The sequence below is a fragment of the Berghia stephanieae genome, chromosome 13 (assembly GCF_034508935.2).
Source record: "Berghia stephanieae isolate SIO BIC M18660-M18661 chromosome 13, UCSD_Bste_1.3, whole genome shotgun sequence".
Taxonomy (NCBI): Eukaryota; Metazoa; Mollusca; class Gastropoda; order Nudibranchia; family Aeolidiidae; genus Berghia; species Berghia stephanieae.
Window position 1 is genome coordinate 9987124 of NC_088372.1, and position 16758 is coordinate 10003881.

General features: G+C 39.5%; 1 protein-coding gene across 3 annotated transcripts in view; it reads right to left on the minus strand.

The window, feature by feature from the left end:
* Positions 1-13547, minus strand: part of LOC144958633 (radial spoke head protein 6 homolog A-like) — a 22647-nt gene extending 9100 nt beyond the window's left edge. Inside the window, exons 1-6 of one of the 3 annotated variants that reach the window (XM_078890734.1) lie at positions 13483-13547; positions 12237-12476; positions 8923-9109; positions 6820-6992; positions 4529-4652; positions 2415-2657 (exon numbers count right to left, since the gene is read on the minus strand). In XM_078890734.1, the coding sequence (XP_078746860.1) occupies positions 2415-2657; positions 4529-4652; positions 6820-6992; positions 8923-9109; positions 12237-12475 (966 nt within the window). In that variant the 5' untranslated portion in view covers position 12476; positions 13483-13547. Of the gene's footprint in view, positions 1-2414; positions 2658-4528; positions 4653-6819; positions 6999-8922; positions 9110-12236; positions 12477-13482 lie in introns of all 3 variants that reach the window. The other 2 variants (XM_078890733.1, XM_078890735.1) reach the window with 2 other exon arrangements.
* Positions 13548-16758: the final 3211 nt, after the last annotated feature.

Genomic DNA, 16758 nt, shown 5'->3' on the forward strand with positions numbered 1-16758 from the left:
ATGTTGCCGGTCTTGTGTTCTTTGTATCGTTGACCTTGAACGTTGACCTCATCAGCGTGATGTCCTGGACTCTTTCTATTAGTTCAAAGATGGACGGGAGAGCGTGATAAAACATGCTATTCAGTTGTTTATGGAATGTCTCTTGTGAATAGTCGTTCCATGACGTATGACTTTAGGTGAGGCAAGTGGCTTCGTTATTTTGTCATTTCAGTATTTTTTAACCCACTGCCAATTCTTGGATGTCGCGCCAATTTTCTTTCACAAGTGGAGAAAGCCACCGAGAGCAATGGCAGAGTTGCCTTCAGCTGTTTCTGCAAATTTCAAAGACATCCTTCTAATCTTGTAATTGGATTCAGTAGTCTGATGTCACGTCCGCCCAGTAACCAGCAGATTGGTTCTAAACAAAGAAAATCGGTACTTTTTATTCTTCATGCTGGCTAGAACTTTTCACATGTCATTTGATCAGAATGTATAAAAATCAAAACACGATCAGATATAAAATGATTTTCTCCTCTGGATACACTTTTATGCTCGTCGTAGAAGTATTTCATAAGGACGTCCGCCATTGTTCCGATAGTTTAGAACGAGTTACTAAGTTACTGTGCGTCATAAGTGACGTCACAACTGTTGAAGTCTGTTGACAGATGGAAAGAATTCACGGCGTAGATGTGTTTTCTACCAATGCTGAATCCAATGTTGTCATGACAACGTCAACACATTCACATCCGCCAGTTCTTTGCTAACGGAGAAGTGTTTCATAAGGACGTCCGCCATTGTTCGGATAGTTTAAAACTAGTTACTAAGTTACAATGCGTCATTACGAGGGAAGTGACGTCACGACTGTTGAAGTCTATTGACAGATGGAAAGAATTCACGGCGTAGAGGTGTTATCTACCAGTGCAGAATCCAATGTTGTCATGACAACGTCAACACATTCACATCCGCCAGTTCTTCGCTAATGGAGAAAAACATCCCAAGAACAAAGTTTGCTGTGCGTGGTTTCGTATTTTCGGTTTCAATCACATGGAATTATTTACCACATGAAACCCGACAATGTGAAAGTCTACCAGCCTTCAAACGGCATTTAAAAATCAATATTTTTCGTTCTGCTCATCGTGATTCTATGTGAATTTCGAACAAGATGTGTGTGTGACTGTTGTGGTGATTTTGTAGTCGAATGAATGAACTTATGTGATACAAAAAAACATATGTTAAGCACCTCTAAGCACTATATTTTAATACTGGTGCTAGATCAAATAATAAAATTTATGATAATTATTATTCTATTTATGCATTGATTTGTAATTCGTAAGGCGTCACCAAACCTTTGACGACTCCTAAAATAAATGACTAACAACGCCATTCACACCTTATTTTAGAGAAAACCAGTGGTTAGTTTGTCATACTTAAATAAAGATCACAAAGTATCGATAGAATCAATTACAAAAATCAGTGCCGCAAAATATAATATCGATAATGGCCATTGGTAACAGCAAATGTATTGTTTGTTTTCTTTTGTTCGAAATAAGTGCCCCAAATGTCATACAACCCTCCATTTGACATTTCCTCTCAGTTGGTTTCTTTGTATATCATAACAAATTGAGTGCAACTCACCCGTTTTAGTTGCCGAACCGTACAGGAATCAAACGCGAACGTTTTATCTCGAAACTAAAATTCCTTTCAATTTCCTACCAACAAAGTGAAACAACACACGGAGTTTCTTTGTTATTGAACACGTTTGGATGATCAGCTCTCACTAAATAAATGTTTGAATAGTAATATAGATATTTTGAAGATGACGTCACTCAGGTCTTTGTTATTGTTTTTTTGCCATCCGCGTTTATGAGTAATGCTCAGTGAATTGTATTAACCAGACTATAAACGTTCATGGATACACACAGTTTTGTGTGTTGGTCCGTTACACTTCCGGATGGCAATGTTATGAGCTTCTTAGCCAAGCGCATACTATCTATAAACGTTTTAGGTTACACGTAGTTTTGTGTGCCGGTGTGTTTCATGTGTTTGCTGTGAGTAAATTACAGAAATGTACAGCGTCTTTGAAACACGAATTGTTCACGAACAGGAGAGGAAATTGAATGCGCTCATTTACAGCCTTAGTTGTGTCCAATACAGTGACCCTTATTATGAGGACAATGGGAAGCAGAAGTCGAAACGCCGTACTTCCCTCTCTTCCGGTTCCCAAATCCGTGGAAGTGTGTATATACACATAGTTTTGTGAGTGTTAGATTATATACGGCTGGTGGGTGTGAGTAAAGTACCTAAACTCCCAGCATCAATATACTTTGAAGGTTTCACATAGTTTCATGTTTCTACGTGCTCTGTTGTGCTTGACGATTGACACGAATCATTTGAGACGAGATATTGACATGCTTGACCCCAGTCACTGTACTCACCACGTGGTCCAAATCTCCCGTAAACAAGGTGGTCACTTGTCTAGCTGTGACTATGTCTTGTGGTTTGACATCCGACAACCTGCGCCACGGCAACCCCGGCTGGCTGCACACAAAGTACACGAATGCATTGACTCCAACGCCTGGGTCTTCCTTAGGAATGACTGGTGGTGGTTTGTAGGTCGTCTTGGGGTCAAGGTCAAGGTCGGAGTCGGCGTTAGAGTCATTGTCCACGTCAGAATTGACCTAGAAAGGTGTTAGAAATATGAAAGAAAAGAATGAATGTAGATGACGTTATTCAGCCCTATGATTTTGTTTTTCGACCGCCACACGAGTATGGCTGCGCTGTCTCTATGGACGCTTGCCGTGAGTGAATGTGTGTGTTACTTGAGTTTGTCAGTCTGTTTCTATTATCCAGTTAGTAATTTGTTTCCATAAATATCTGTCTGGTGCATGTGTCCTTATTTGTGTTCTTTAAATCAGTTCTTCAGTTTTTCTTTCTAAATGTATTTCGTATTTTTTGAGATCTTGATTCAATGTTGGAAGTGACGTTGGTCACTGGCGGTCGGTCTAATGAGCCAAGTTATTTTGTGCCGCCCTATATTTTTCAAATTTAGCAGATACTGCTTTTTGTCTCAGTTTTGGCATATGCTGCTTTTCGTTAACATTCGCGCATCTCTCCTCGAGCCGTGATAGATACATACTGTACGAAGGTTGTGCATCATCACAGATGGCTCTCTTTTTCTTGTTGCCCCACGCGATGCGAGATGACGTGCGACAATAAGCTAGGGAGGGGTATGGGGGCTACCATGAGCCAAAAAGTAAACAGGCCGCCCAAGTATTTTATATAAAAGACAGTTTTCTTCTGTTTTAAAACTTCGGTTATCCACCTCCCCCCACTGATACTCTTTACTGCTAAAATAACAAGTTCAGGCCGGCATATTTAGTTTTGCACACCTCGAGGCCTGACTTGGGAGAAATCAAAACCATATCAGTTTTATCATTGGAAGAACAGGTTTGTTGTAATCAAAACATACGAATGAAGAAAATTACAATAAATATCTAGATTTTATTGCTATTCGTTTTGCTCAAATGGATTTTAATCATCAATACGAATATTTCACAAATCATTCCCCGAGTAGAGTCCCTTGATGCTATAAATAAGAATCCCAGTCCATTAGCCATTAACCCGACAAACAGAGCAGTTCAACTTGTAATGTTATTGTCTTTGGAGTAGGTCACGTGTTATATACCATGTGACACATTGTCTCAAACGCATTATTATCGGGGTGTAGCTGACGCTTTATAGTCAATGATAACATTATTTTAGGTAAACAAAATGTTAAATACTTAATCCCTCATTAACAAGTAAAAAAAGTAAAAGTAAAGCGCTTTACAAGAGGTCCGTAGTCAACACCAACACTTATGTAGGACGAGATATGCCGCCTGTTAGGCGATATAACAATTTCTCATCTGACAGAGACAATGCTGTAAACAGCCAGGTACTCATATTACACTTGAGTACGATGAGAGAATGTGAGTAAAGAGCCTTTTCTAAGGACTCAATTATGCACCGCTCAGGGCTCGAACCATAGATCTTCCGGTCCGTAGGCGAGTATCATACCACAAGACCTCATAGTCGCTCATTTAAATCCTTACAAAAACCTCTCTGATTTAAACTCATGTCCATTGATTGAGCCTGTGTTATTCCAGGTGTGAAAAAGTCACGTGTTATATACCATGTGACACATTGTCTCAAACGCCATTATTATCGGGGTGTAGCTGACGCTTTATAGTCAATGTTAACATTATTTTATGTAAACAAACTGTTAAATACTTAATCCCTCATTAAAAAGTATCCTATACCAATTTCAACACTTGACAGTTTCCCTCTCAGCCTAGGGCCAGGACAAAACCAAGAAATCCCATTTCAAGACAAAGACAGAAAACAACTCGAATAGCAGATATAAGGGGATAGAAGACACAGGATGTGACCTATTGCACACCAAGAGAGGTCAAAGACCTATCCCAGGCATCTAGTTCAATCGGACATGATACCAAATTGATCGAATGGGTCACGTGATCTCATGGATAGCACAACGATGGAAAATGCTCACCTCTTTGTCATTGTCTTCATCATCTTTTTCTTCTCCCTCATCGTCGTTGTCATCTTCGTCGTCCGCCATTTTGGTTTCCACAATATAGTAGTTGCCATGGGTACCCAGGATTTTACCCCAGAATCTTAGATTGGCAGAGACAATAAAATGTGACCATATCACGTGTTCTATATTGTGTTCAATTGAAGTGTGTACATTTCAGCTGTGACTTATAGATAGAATGTGCTTGGCCAAGGAGTTCACAACATTGCCATCCGGAAGTATAACGGACCAACACACAAACTCTGTGTAACCATGAACTTTTATAGTCTGGTTAATACAGTTTAGTGAGAACAACTCACAAACGCGGATGGCAAAAACAATAACAAAGCCCTAAGTGACGTCATCTGCATACTATATATACAGGGCGAGACAATAAAATGTGACCATATCACGTGTTCTATATTGTGTTCAATTGAAGTGTGTACATTTCAGCTGTGACTTATACAGGGCGAGACAATAAAATGTGACCCCTCGTCTCAAAACGGTATTATGTCGGGATGGACCAGCTGCTAAAAAGTCAAATTATAGTTAAACTGGTGAAAAATATGACACATTGGTATTTAGCATAGTAAAATATGATATTCCTCCTCCTCTATAAAGCATAAAAACCCAATTTAAGCATGATATTTCTGGCAACAAATTACATTTCCAGCATCTTAATCATCCCGACTTAATACCGTTTTGAGACAAAGGGTCACAAATGTAAACACTTCATGTGTTCTATAATGTGTTCAATGGGAGCGATCTATTTCCCTTTCCATGTGCTCGAGGTCATTGGTCACATTGGAATATTATGTGCTGAAAATGACCCACATAGTGAAAAGTGTTCACAGTTTGAGAAATATCCAACATCACCATTGGTCATTTTGTTCGGTATGACCAAAGAGTGTGTAGGGTAACGTAGTTACCAAGCGCTCTCACTTGTCTTAACCGCAATGCTATTGTCGCGTGCCAGGCGAGACAGCGAGGTGGGTGTGCTCCGCGTGTATCATGCGCGCTAGGCTTACTGATACAATGAAGAAAATACGAGTAGAAGACGGAAGATGCTTGGCTTCACCAAAAGCGGGAAGTGAGAGCTCTTGGTAACATAACAATCGTTACCTACACGCTCTTTGGTATGACTCATGGGTATGTTTACAATTTTCATAAACAAAGCAGCGTGTCTACATTTATTGAGAAATGTCCAATCGGTGTACAGCAACAAATCATGTGATCGATGACTAGGTTGGACGAAAACATGAATATAGACCGCTCCCATTGAAGTGTGTACATTCATGTTTGACTTGTACAGGGAGAGACAATAAAATATAAACACTTCCCGTGTTCTATAATGTGTTCAATTGAAGTGTGTACATTTCAGGTGCTAAACAATAAAATGTAAACACTTCCTGTGAATTATTATGTGTTGATTTTAGGTTTGACTTTCTCGTATTTAAAAGTGACGTTTAATAAAGATTTGTATAGGGAATGAGATTAGCGGAAGAGTAGCGTCCCTTGGTTGGACGTCACCTCACAGAGAGAACGTCAACATGGTTTTGCGCATGCATCTCTCTCGTCCTCGCTTTCGGTGACGTGTCTCATGCCGCTTTCACCTGAAGCGAGGACGAGAGACGCATGCGCAAAACCATGTTGACGTTCTCTCTCTAATAACTTCTCAGCTGGTGACGTCCAATCATGGGACGCTACTCTTCCGCTAATCTGATTCCCTATAGTGCTAGTGCAACGTGTTGTATAAGAACACTCTACATAGTTTTGTAGATGGACGAATTATTTATCTGCAGTGACTTTTAATCTCCATCTCTCTATCTCATTTCACCACCGCCTACTGAGGGGTGGGGGTGGGGGGAGGGGGAGGGAGGGGGTGGCACGGTAGGTGAACATCTATATTTGGTGAATATCTATAATCCAGGTACCTGTTTTAATCCTGAGTGCAATGAGATAATGTGGGTAAAGAGCCTTTTCCAAGGTCTCAACTATGAGTTGCTCAGAACAGGGCTCCAGCTTTGAACATTCCAGTCTGATGGGGAGTGTCATACGACTAGACCACATAGCCGCACAAAGCTCATTAAGAATTTATCTTCTTTCTTCTAATTACAACAAAAATGTTAGCAAAATTATCATATTTTGCGCTAAAGCTAAACAAAATCATTGTTTACCGTTGCCGCACAATACGTTTTACGAAAGCAGAAAGGTTACAGTTCATCGAAAGGTTATAGTTCATCAAAAGGTTATCATAGTATCTCTCTAACCTTATAGACTTCAACGCAAACGCCAGGACAAGCTCTCTCATTGCCAGGACAAGTCTGGTGTACTCGGAGGCCGGAAGTCCAAACCCTGCCATGTTGAACATGTGACATTGTTTCATCAAGTCTGGCAAAAGTTTCAGTTTCCGGTTTTCATCCGATATTTCATCATCGTCAACCTGTGACTAGATAAGGTTGGAAATATATAATACATTTAAAACTAAAACAAAAACAAAAACAAAAACAAGGAGCGTTATCTCGCTAGATGTGGATGTAAAGTAAATGAACTCAAACACTTTACAAAGGGTTCCAAGCCGACAGTAACACTTAAGCTGACATGAAGCTTGTAAAAGTTATCGATTTACAATCGAGGTACAGCATTGCGGTCATCTTTGAAGGTCTTGCTGTAGCTTTAGATATCCCAGATATTATCTGTATCACACAAAAGCAGCCAAATTAACAATTAAAAATAGCTGAAATAGTATTAGTATTAAACCGTCTTTATGGTCACTCGAAAGCAGCAGAACAATTTCGGGGAGTTTTGATTCTTTTTGCTGGAGGACTTCCGCAGTTACACAGCACTCTTATTATATTACTTAATCTTTTAGCCAGCGTCGACTTTCAACAAGTTGCAATGTCCCATAAATCTTACTAGACCTCCGGTCTATATAAGATACGTTTTATCTTTATAAGTGGTGTGATTTTTTAAATTTCAAAAACAATTTGTCGAAGACCTACGCCATTATTACTGACTGTGTTTCCCATCACCTTCCATATTGCAGGTGATGGCAAACATGTTTCATCAGGTTATTGTATCTTTTGTTAGGGTTGAGGTGGGGGATGGGGGGGGGGGGGGTTATTATACAAAATCCCCTCTTTTAGGTACTGTGAAACTACGGAGGTCCTTCCCAAATCGCCCCCGCTATTTTCAATAATGAGACCAGCAAATATTATAGTGACATAAACACTTGCACAGTTACAGTAAACCATTTGATTGGACATTAGGAATGTAAAGAAACTGTTTCCAAATACTACCAACCCTAATAGAACAAAGAACTCTGTGTAGATTTTTTCTCTCAAACCGCTGCTAACGTGAAGTATTAGAAATAAGGGAGTGGTTTTTATTTCTTCTCTCCCTTAGGGTTAGCAGCGTTTTGAAACAGTTCCTTTACCTCGAGGACCTTACGGAAGGCCTCCCAAACACTGCATAGTTGGTTGTTTATAAACAATAACGTGAACGAATTCGACCTCCATCTGATCGTTGTTATTGTTTTTATATAGATAGTTCGAAGATGACGTCACTCAGGCCTTTGTTATTGTTTTTGCCATCCGCGTTTGTGAGTTGTTCTCACTAAACTGTATTAACCAGACTATAAAAGTTCATGGTTACACAGAGTTTATGTGTTGGTCCGTTATAGATAGAATGCGCTTGGCCTAGGAGTTCACAACATTGCCATCCGGAAGTATAACGGACCAACACACAAACTCTGTGTAACCGTGAAATTTTATAGTCTGGTTAATACAGTTTAGTGAGAACAACTCACAAACGCGGATGGCAAAAACAATAACAATTATTACGATGGTTACGGTCAGAGTGACGACATCTTATTTTCTAGTCTAAAAAGATGCTTACAGATGATGACGACGATGATGATGATGATGATGATGATGATGATGGTGATGATGATAAAGGTGATGATGATGACGATGACGACGACGACGACGATGATGATGGTGATTATGATGATTATGATGATGGAGACGATGACGACGACGATGATTGATGATGATGATGATGATGATGATGATGATGATGATGATGATGATGACAATGATGATTATGATGATGATGATGATGATGACAACGACGACGATGATGATGATGATGATGACGACGACGACGACGATGATGATGATGATGATGATGAGGACGACGACGACGATGATGATTATGATGATGATGATGATGATGATGATGATGATGATGATGATAATGATGATGACGACGATGATCGATGATGATGATGATGATGATGATGATGATGATGATGATGATGATCGATGATGATGATGATATAGACGACGACGACGACGACGTTTTAATCTGACCTTGAAAAGTTCCCACTCGGCCTTGGTTTCCCCGTACAAAATCCTCCTTTTTTCCTGTACTGGGTTCGAACTGAGGACCCGTTCACGTTTAATGTGTCTACTCAACTCCTCCAGGTCATTGGACAACTGGTCAGGCTGGATGGCTGACGTCAGACATTGGGCCAGGAGATCTGAGAGATGGTGGTATCTGGACACGGGGGATGGGTGGGTGAGAAGGTTTGAAAATGGGGGGGGGGGGGGGGGGGGGGGGCTAGTATTAAAATTAACTAACAAAACAAAACAAAACAAAACAAAAACAAAAACAAACAGGTAATAACAATTTTTGGCCAGAAAAATCGTCCTATAAATGTGGATCAATTTAAATAATCCTCATCTTGGCAAAATCTCTCAAACCTGGGACTTTCCTCTTCTACAGCTCACTTGGTAGTAGTCCCGGGTTTGAGAGTTTTGACAAGATGAGAGTGAGTTGTTCATATCACGGCCAGTCAGTTGGGCCCATCTTTATGTGGCATTGTTTTCTTGTGGTGTGATACTCGCCTTGGGACAGGGAGGTCTTTGGTTTGAGTCCTAATTATGCCAAGGCAAAGCTAAATCATTGGAAACGTCTCTTTAATTACATTTTCCCACTGTACTCAGGTGTAAAATGGACACTGAACCGGTAACATTGTTATGTTTGTCTACGAAATTAGTAATAAATATAATTTGTCTCTGCCACAAAAAATATAATATTGCTTACACATATACGTCATGTCTCGTCCTACGAGTTAAGTGTTGCAATTGGCTTGGGACCCATTGTATATGGCTTTGAGCTCTTTTAGTGGATATTGCTCTGTATAGATGCTCGCAAATTTAGATAAATTGTCCTAGCATTTGCCTTCATCTATACGTGGGTGGATAGCATGGTATTCGATCTGATCTTACATAAAACAGTCGATAGACTCTCATACTGTCCAAGGGGTAACAAGCAATTAAGGAAATATTTTCCATAATCCATTTGGCCACAAACACTGAGATACCGGCCTTATTTAGTCATGAATCAAAGGACTGAATGGATGATATACGTTTAGGCAAAATACTCACAACACCCGTCAATTAAATATAGATAGTTCGAAGATGACGTCACTCAGGTCTTTGTTATTGTTTTTTGCCATCCGCGTTTTTGAGTAATGCTCACTGAACTGTTTTAACCCGACTATAAACGTTCATGGATACACACAGTTTTGTGTGTTGGTCCGTTATACTTCTGGATGGCAATTTTATGAGCTTCTTAGCCAAGCGCATACTATCTATAGATAGTATGCGCTTGGCTAAGAAACTCATAACATCGCCAGCCGGAAGTATAACGGACAAACACACAAAACTATGTGTAACCTTGAACTTTAAAGTCTGGTTAATACAATTTAGTGAGCATTACTCATAAACGCGGATGACAAAAAACAATAACAAAGACCCGAGTGACGTCAACTTCATTCTATCTATACTATAATAACACACAAAACTTTACAGTCTGATTGATATTGAGGTTATGCGTTTAGGTAAAAAACTCATTACATCCACCAGCCGAATTTAACGTACCAACGCAGACACACACAAAGCTCACAACTATGTGCAACCCTGAACCTTTACAGTCTGATTGATAGAATTTAGTGAGAACGAATCACGAAATTAGCATTTAAAAAATAATAAAGAGCTGAATGAGAGCAACTTCGTTCCTGGAATAGAAAGAATGAAGTTGACGTCACTCGGCTCTTTTTGAATTGATTTTAGACCGCCAGGCCTGTGATTAGTTCTCACTAAATTCTATCAATCAGAAAATCAGACAACAAGCGTTGAAGTTCATTCATAGTTTTCTGTGTTGGTACGATTGATATGGCGGGTAGAACTCGTGGCTATTTAACTTTAAAGCATAGATTGAAAGAAGATGACATCACACGCCTCTTTGACATTTGTCATCCGGTCCATCTTTACGGCGCAGAGTGGCTTAGCGGCACGGTCTTTGCTTCATACCCGAAAGGTACCGAGTTCGATCACCCGCCGCTGCGCTGTTTGGCCTTGAGCAAGTCACCTCGCCCTATTACAATTTGCGTCGCTGCATTGCGGCTGACGCCTGGGTTATTCCAGTCTTCCCATGGAATAGGTCCTAGAGACAAATTTCCCCTATGGGATGAATAAAGGGAATTTCATTTTTAGTATTTTTAAATTTGTCATATCGGTGTGATTCCTACGGTCGCAAATGATCCCAATGGTTGAATAGGGGAGAAAAGTCGTCACGTCACACCCTCTACTCTTTTGGTTCCTAAATCCTCGGGAGTGTGTATGTAACCAGTCTTTCGGAGTACTAATAATGAATAGGTTACATAAAGGTGACATAACTATTTCAGTAGCAGGATGTATAGGCAAATTCTTAAGATTACGGGACGTAAAAGAGCGAGGATAGATGATCTTTATTGGCGACCAGCTTTTATTTAGACTAGAAACTAAGAGGCCATCACTCTGATACCAGAAGATTAATTACACAAAGTATGTATCCAGTCTTCTGGAAGAGTAGTTTTACACTTCCAAAGAAATTGGAACCAGTTTTTGACATCACACTTTTCTGCCCAATTAATGATTACTACAACTCAATTTTCAAATTCTCTAGAGGGTTGCCCCCTTGTATTGTGATGTCATGTTTTGGTCAGTGTCAGGCTATGAGATGACGAAGGTTACGGTCAGTGTCAGGCTATGAGTTGACGACGGCTATGGTCAGTGTCAAGCTTTGAGTTGACGAAGGTAATGGTCAGTGTCATGCTATGAGTTGACGAAGGTTACGGTCAGTGTCAGGCTATGAGTTGACGAAGGTTACGGTCAGTGTCATGCTATGAGTTGACAAAGGTTACGGTCAGTGTCAGACTTTGAGTTGACGAAGGTTACGGTCAGTGTCATGCTATGAGTTGACGAAGGTTACGGTCAGTGTCAGGCTATGAGTTGACGAAGGTTACGGTCAGTGTCAGACTTTGAGTTGACGAAGGTTTCGGTCAGTGTCATGCTATGAGTTGACGAAGGTTACGGTCAGTGTCAGACTTTGAGTTGACAAAGGTTACCGTCAGTGTCAGGCTATGAGTTGACGAAGGTTACGGTTAGTGTCAGGCTATGAGATGACGAAGGTTACGGTCAGTGTCAGGCTATGAGTTGAAAAAGGCTATGGTCAAAACTAACGGACCTAACACCAATTGAGACGCCGGGTCCTATTGACACAGTCAAAACCACCAGGACAACAAAACAATCTCAACTTTACAATACAAATCCCACAATTCCATTCCATCAAAACTTACAACGAAATTCCGTCACTATCATGAGATCTCATTAGCTCGACCTTTGCATTGACGACAGCTAGATTCTGTGGTGACGTCATTTCCGGCAACACATCGTCAAGACTTCCCGTGTCGTCATCATCGTCGTCATCGTCTACAAATCTATCCACAATACCATTGATTGGCGTGCTGTCCTGGGGCAAGGCGTGACGTTCGCTGCGACCCCTTCCACCAGGTAACAATTTCCTCTCAGGTGCCATTCTGGAATGGAACGGTCAAGATAGCCAAACAATACATATAGATGAAATATGATGGTCCAGGTGATAACTTGTCATGCAGAGAAATAATGGTTGGTGGTGAAAAGGGTGACCAGCATATCATTGAAAACAACTCATGACTTTTGTATCTACTCCATGTAAATTAAAACACAAAACAAAACAAAAACTTGAGCTTTTATATAACGCAATCTCCACTAAACGTGTTAGAAGCGCTTTACAAAGGGTCCATGATCAACAGCAACACGTAACATGTAGAACGAGACATGACGGCTGTTAGGCGATATTATTACAATTTTTTCTCCAACAGAGACACCGCTGTTATTGGCTAGGTACTCATTTAATTTTTCAACAGAGTTCGGTGAGAGAATGTGAGTAAAGAACATTTTCCAAGGACTTAACTATGCGCTGAAGATGATAGGATAAGAAGAAGAAGAAGAAGAAGAAGAAGAAGAAGAAGAAGAAGAAGAAGAAGAAGAAGAAGAAGAAGAAGAAGGACACACAATGTCTGTCTGTGTACGGAATAAATCCCATGTGGTGTATTTCTTTGGAATAAACCATTTAGATAAATAACGTTTGCTCAATAGTCAATTATCATTATTATTATTATTATTATTATTATTATTATTATTATTATTATTATTATTATTATTATATATTATTATTATTATTATTATTATTATTATTATTATTATTATTATTATTATTATTGTTATTATTATTATTGTTGTTGTTATTATTATTATTGTTATCATTATTGTTATTATTATTATTATTATTATTATTATTATTGTTGTTATTATTATTATTGTTGTTGTTATTATTATTATTGTTATCATTATTATTGTTATTATTATTATTATTATTATTATTATTATTATTATTATTATTATTATTATTATTATTATTATCTATTATTTACTTTTTTTTTAAAATGTAATTAATTTATTTTCTATTATTCTTATTTTTAATGCATACAAATGACCACTTACATTTGACCTCAGATCTGTATTCCTGGCTGTGTGACCACCCAATGTCCAGCCACCCAATGTCCAGCCACCCAATATCGAAAATAAACCTCCATACATTTCAATGCTTGGACATGCATCAGACACAAATACTGTAAAACATGGAATTTCACGATAACATTAAAAACCCAGCAACCCGCTGCCGATAATTAATTCACTCAATCCTAGAGATTTTTGCAACTTTTCAAAATTTGAAAAAAATGTATTAAAAATGAACATGTACATAGATAGTTTTATTCAATTATCATTAACATGTAAAAACTAAAAACATTAGCTTTGATACTAGGCCTATAATTTGTCTCAGAAAAATGTGATAAATAGCATGGGGTAAAGTAGGTAAAAGTAACCCGGGTAAACTACGGATATAGTCGGTGTTAGGATTGAATGAATTAATCAAGGTATAACCATAGAACGAACGTGACATCGATCTTTGTATTGTTTTTAGACAGCTATTTTGTGTTGATTAGTTCTCACCAAATTATATCAATCAGGCTATTGGGAATGAGATTAGCGGAAGAGTAGCGTCCCTTGATTGGACGTCACCCATAGTCTGTGACGTCACCGGCGGAAAAGTTATTAGAGAGAGAACGTCGTGTTGGTTGTGCGCATGCGTGTCTCGTCCTCCTTTTGTATTTAATAAAATTATTGGAATCAAAGGAAACGACGTCATTGGGTACTTTTGATAAACTAAAAAAACAAAACAAAACAAATACAGGTATGAAGAGAAAATAATTCAATTGTGGTCATGAAAGATAAAGATGGTGAGGGAGATGATGTTGTTGTTGTTGTTGTTGATGATGATGATGATGATGATGATGATGATGATTATGATGATTATGATGATGATGATGATGATGGTGATGGGAAAGAATTGTATAAAAATAAATTGAAATATTATTTCAAATAATCAACAACAAGAACTGACGTATAAGATGTATTAATCTAAACAGAAAATCAAAACCCTTCAAGCTATTCATAATAACATTCTCTCGCATCATCCAAAATATTTACCGTAATTTAAACAAACCCCCCCCCCCCCCCCCCACTTGCCTCTCCCTCCGTTTCTTAACTATTAACATTAACTCTTATCATCCTTTCCCTCCGACAAAAATCAACGTCTCACTCCAGGCAATCTTTTCACGTTAATCTGGAACGCTACACAAATTTTATCGGCTAGAATGGACAACCATGGACATAACCAAAATCAAACCGTATTTGAAATTTGGACAGAAAACTCGTCCTTCGAATGTCGACCAATAAAAGTGACCCTCGTCTTGTCAAAAACTCTCAAACCTGGGACTTCTCCAGAGCTTTTGACAGACGAGGTCAGTTTAATCGATCCATATTTGAAGAACGAGTTTTCTGTTCAAAATTTTATAAACGTGTTTTTCCCCGAGTACGCCAGTTTCGTTGATAAACTTTTAGAAATTCCAGTAGCTTAATTGAGATAGTCTTGTTCTGATACCAGTGGACCAGCTGTGTGTACACCAGTGTGTTATACTCGCTGTGTGTACACCAGTGTGTTATACTCGCTATGTGTACACCAGTGTGTTATACTCGCTGTGTGTACACCAGTGTGTTATACTCGCTATGTGTACACCAGTGTGTTATACTCGCTGTGTGTACACCAGTGTGTTATACTCGCTGTGTGTACACCAGTGTGTTATACTCGCTGTGTGTACACAAGTGTGTTATAATACTCTTAATGTGTACACCAGTGTGTTATCTTGGAGTTCTATGTACCGCTAATACAGTATAAGTACCAGCCCTTGACTTACTTGACTTATCCGCCGTCTAATCATCCGACTGGGACGCCTCGGCAAAGTCTCAAATCCCATTGACGAGCTCCCTCCATTCGTCTCGATCCTTTGCGAGGGACTATAGATAGTATGCGCTTGGCTAAGACGCTCACATAATTGTCATCCGGAAGTAAAACGGACCAACACACAAAACTTTGCGTAACGATTCAAACAGAGTTAGCCCGTCGTCATCACGTCGCCGTTCAGTGCCCAACCCGTGCTTAACCCGTCGCCTATCCGTAGAAAAAAACGGATTTTCACTGGACTGGCGACGTCCTATCGTCCGTTCCGTGCCCGTTCCAGCGCATGATTTGAGGAAACATGGATGCTGAGATCTTGACTATTAGGTACTGTTTAAAACAGAAACGTGGTTATCGCAGGCGAAGATATTGGGTTCATAGTATCCACCAGAAGAGAGAAACCTACGGGGAGTTCTACCACCTTGTATATGAAGTGCTGAATTATGAAGAACAGTGCTTAAATACATTCGGATGACACCAACCACTTTTTACTTGCTGCTTGACATCATTCCTGGGTTCGAGCCTTGCTCGGCGCATAGTTGAGTCATTGGAAAAGACTCTTTACTCACATTCTCTCTATAAAAAATGCAATATCGCCTAATAGGCGTCATGTCCCGTTCTACATATTACGTGTTGGTGTTGGTCCGGGACCATTTGTAAAGCGCTTTGATCACATTTTGTGGAATTTGCGCTATATAAAAGCTCTAGTTTTTCTTTCAATGAACAATATTTGAATATCCATCATTTGTTTCATCGTACAAAACCTGGCGTTTTCTCACAGCCTCTATGAAAACTTCGGTTTCCATGATGAATCAAGAGAGAGAATGAAAAAAAAAACGGGTCAAATTTTAGTGCAACAGTAAAATGAAAACTCCAGCAAAACGACGGGTGTACCGCGGAAACACCACGGGTGGGTCACGGACAAGCCACGGGTGTGCGACGGGTTCACGACGGGTGTACTACGGGTTCTGCCGTGGCCTGACACTGACCAAAAAATGACGTCAAAATGCCAGTCTTTTGCCACAAAAGAAAACAAATCGTGAGTTGTATTCAATAGTTCAACCAATGAAATAACTTGTTTCCATGAGCTCTACTAACGACAACTCACAAGGCGGTGCAAAAACCAAATAATGACGTCAAACTGCTAGTCCTAGAGGGTTCTTGTGTCAGGCCGTAGCCATCGTTATGTTACAGCCTGATACTGAAATCCAAAAGGACTGGCAGTTTGACGTAGCTATTTGGTGTTTGCTCCTTCTAGTGACTATAAAAGTTCATGGTTACAAAGATTTTTGTGTGTTGGTCCGTTATACTTCCGGATGGCAATGTTGTGAGTTTCTTAGCCAAGCGCGTACTGTCTATAGGTCTGCAAGATCTTTCTCCGATCTTAACCCTGGATGGTTCACGAGACAGTTCAAGTCTGT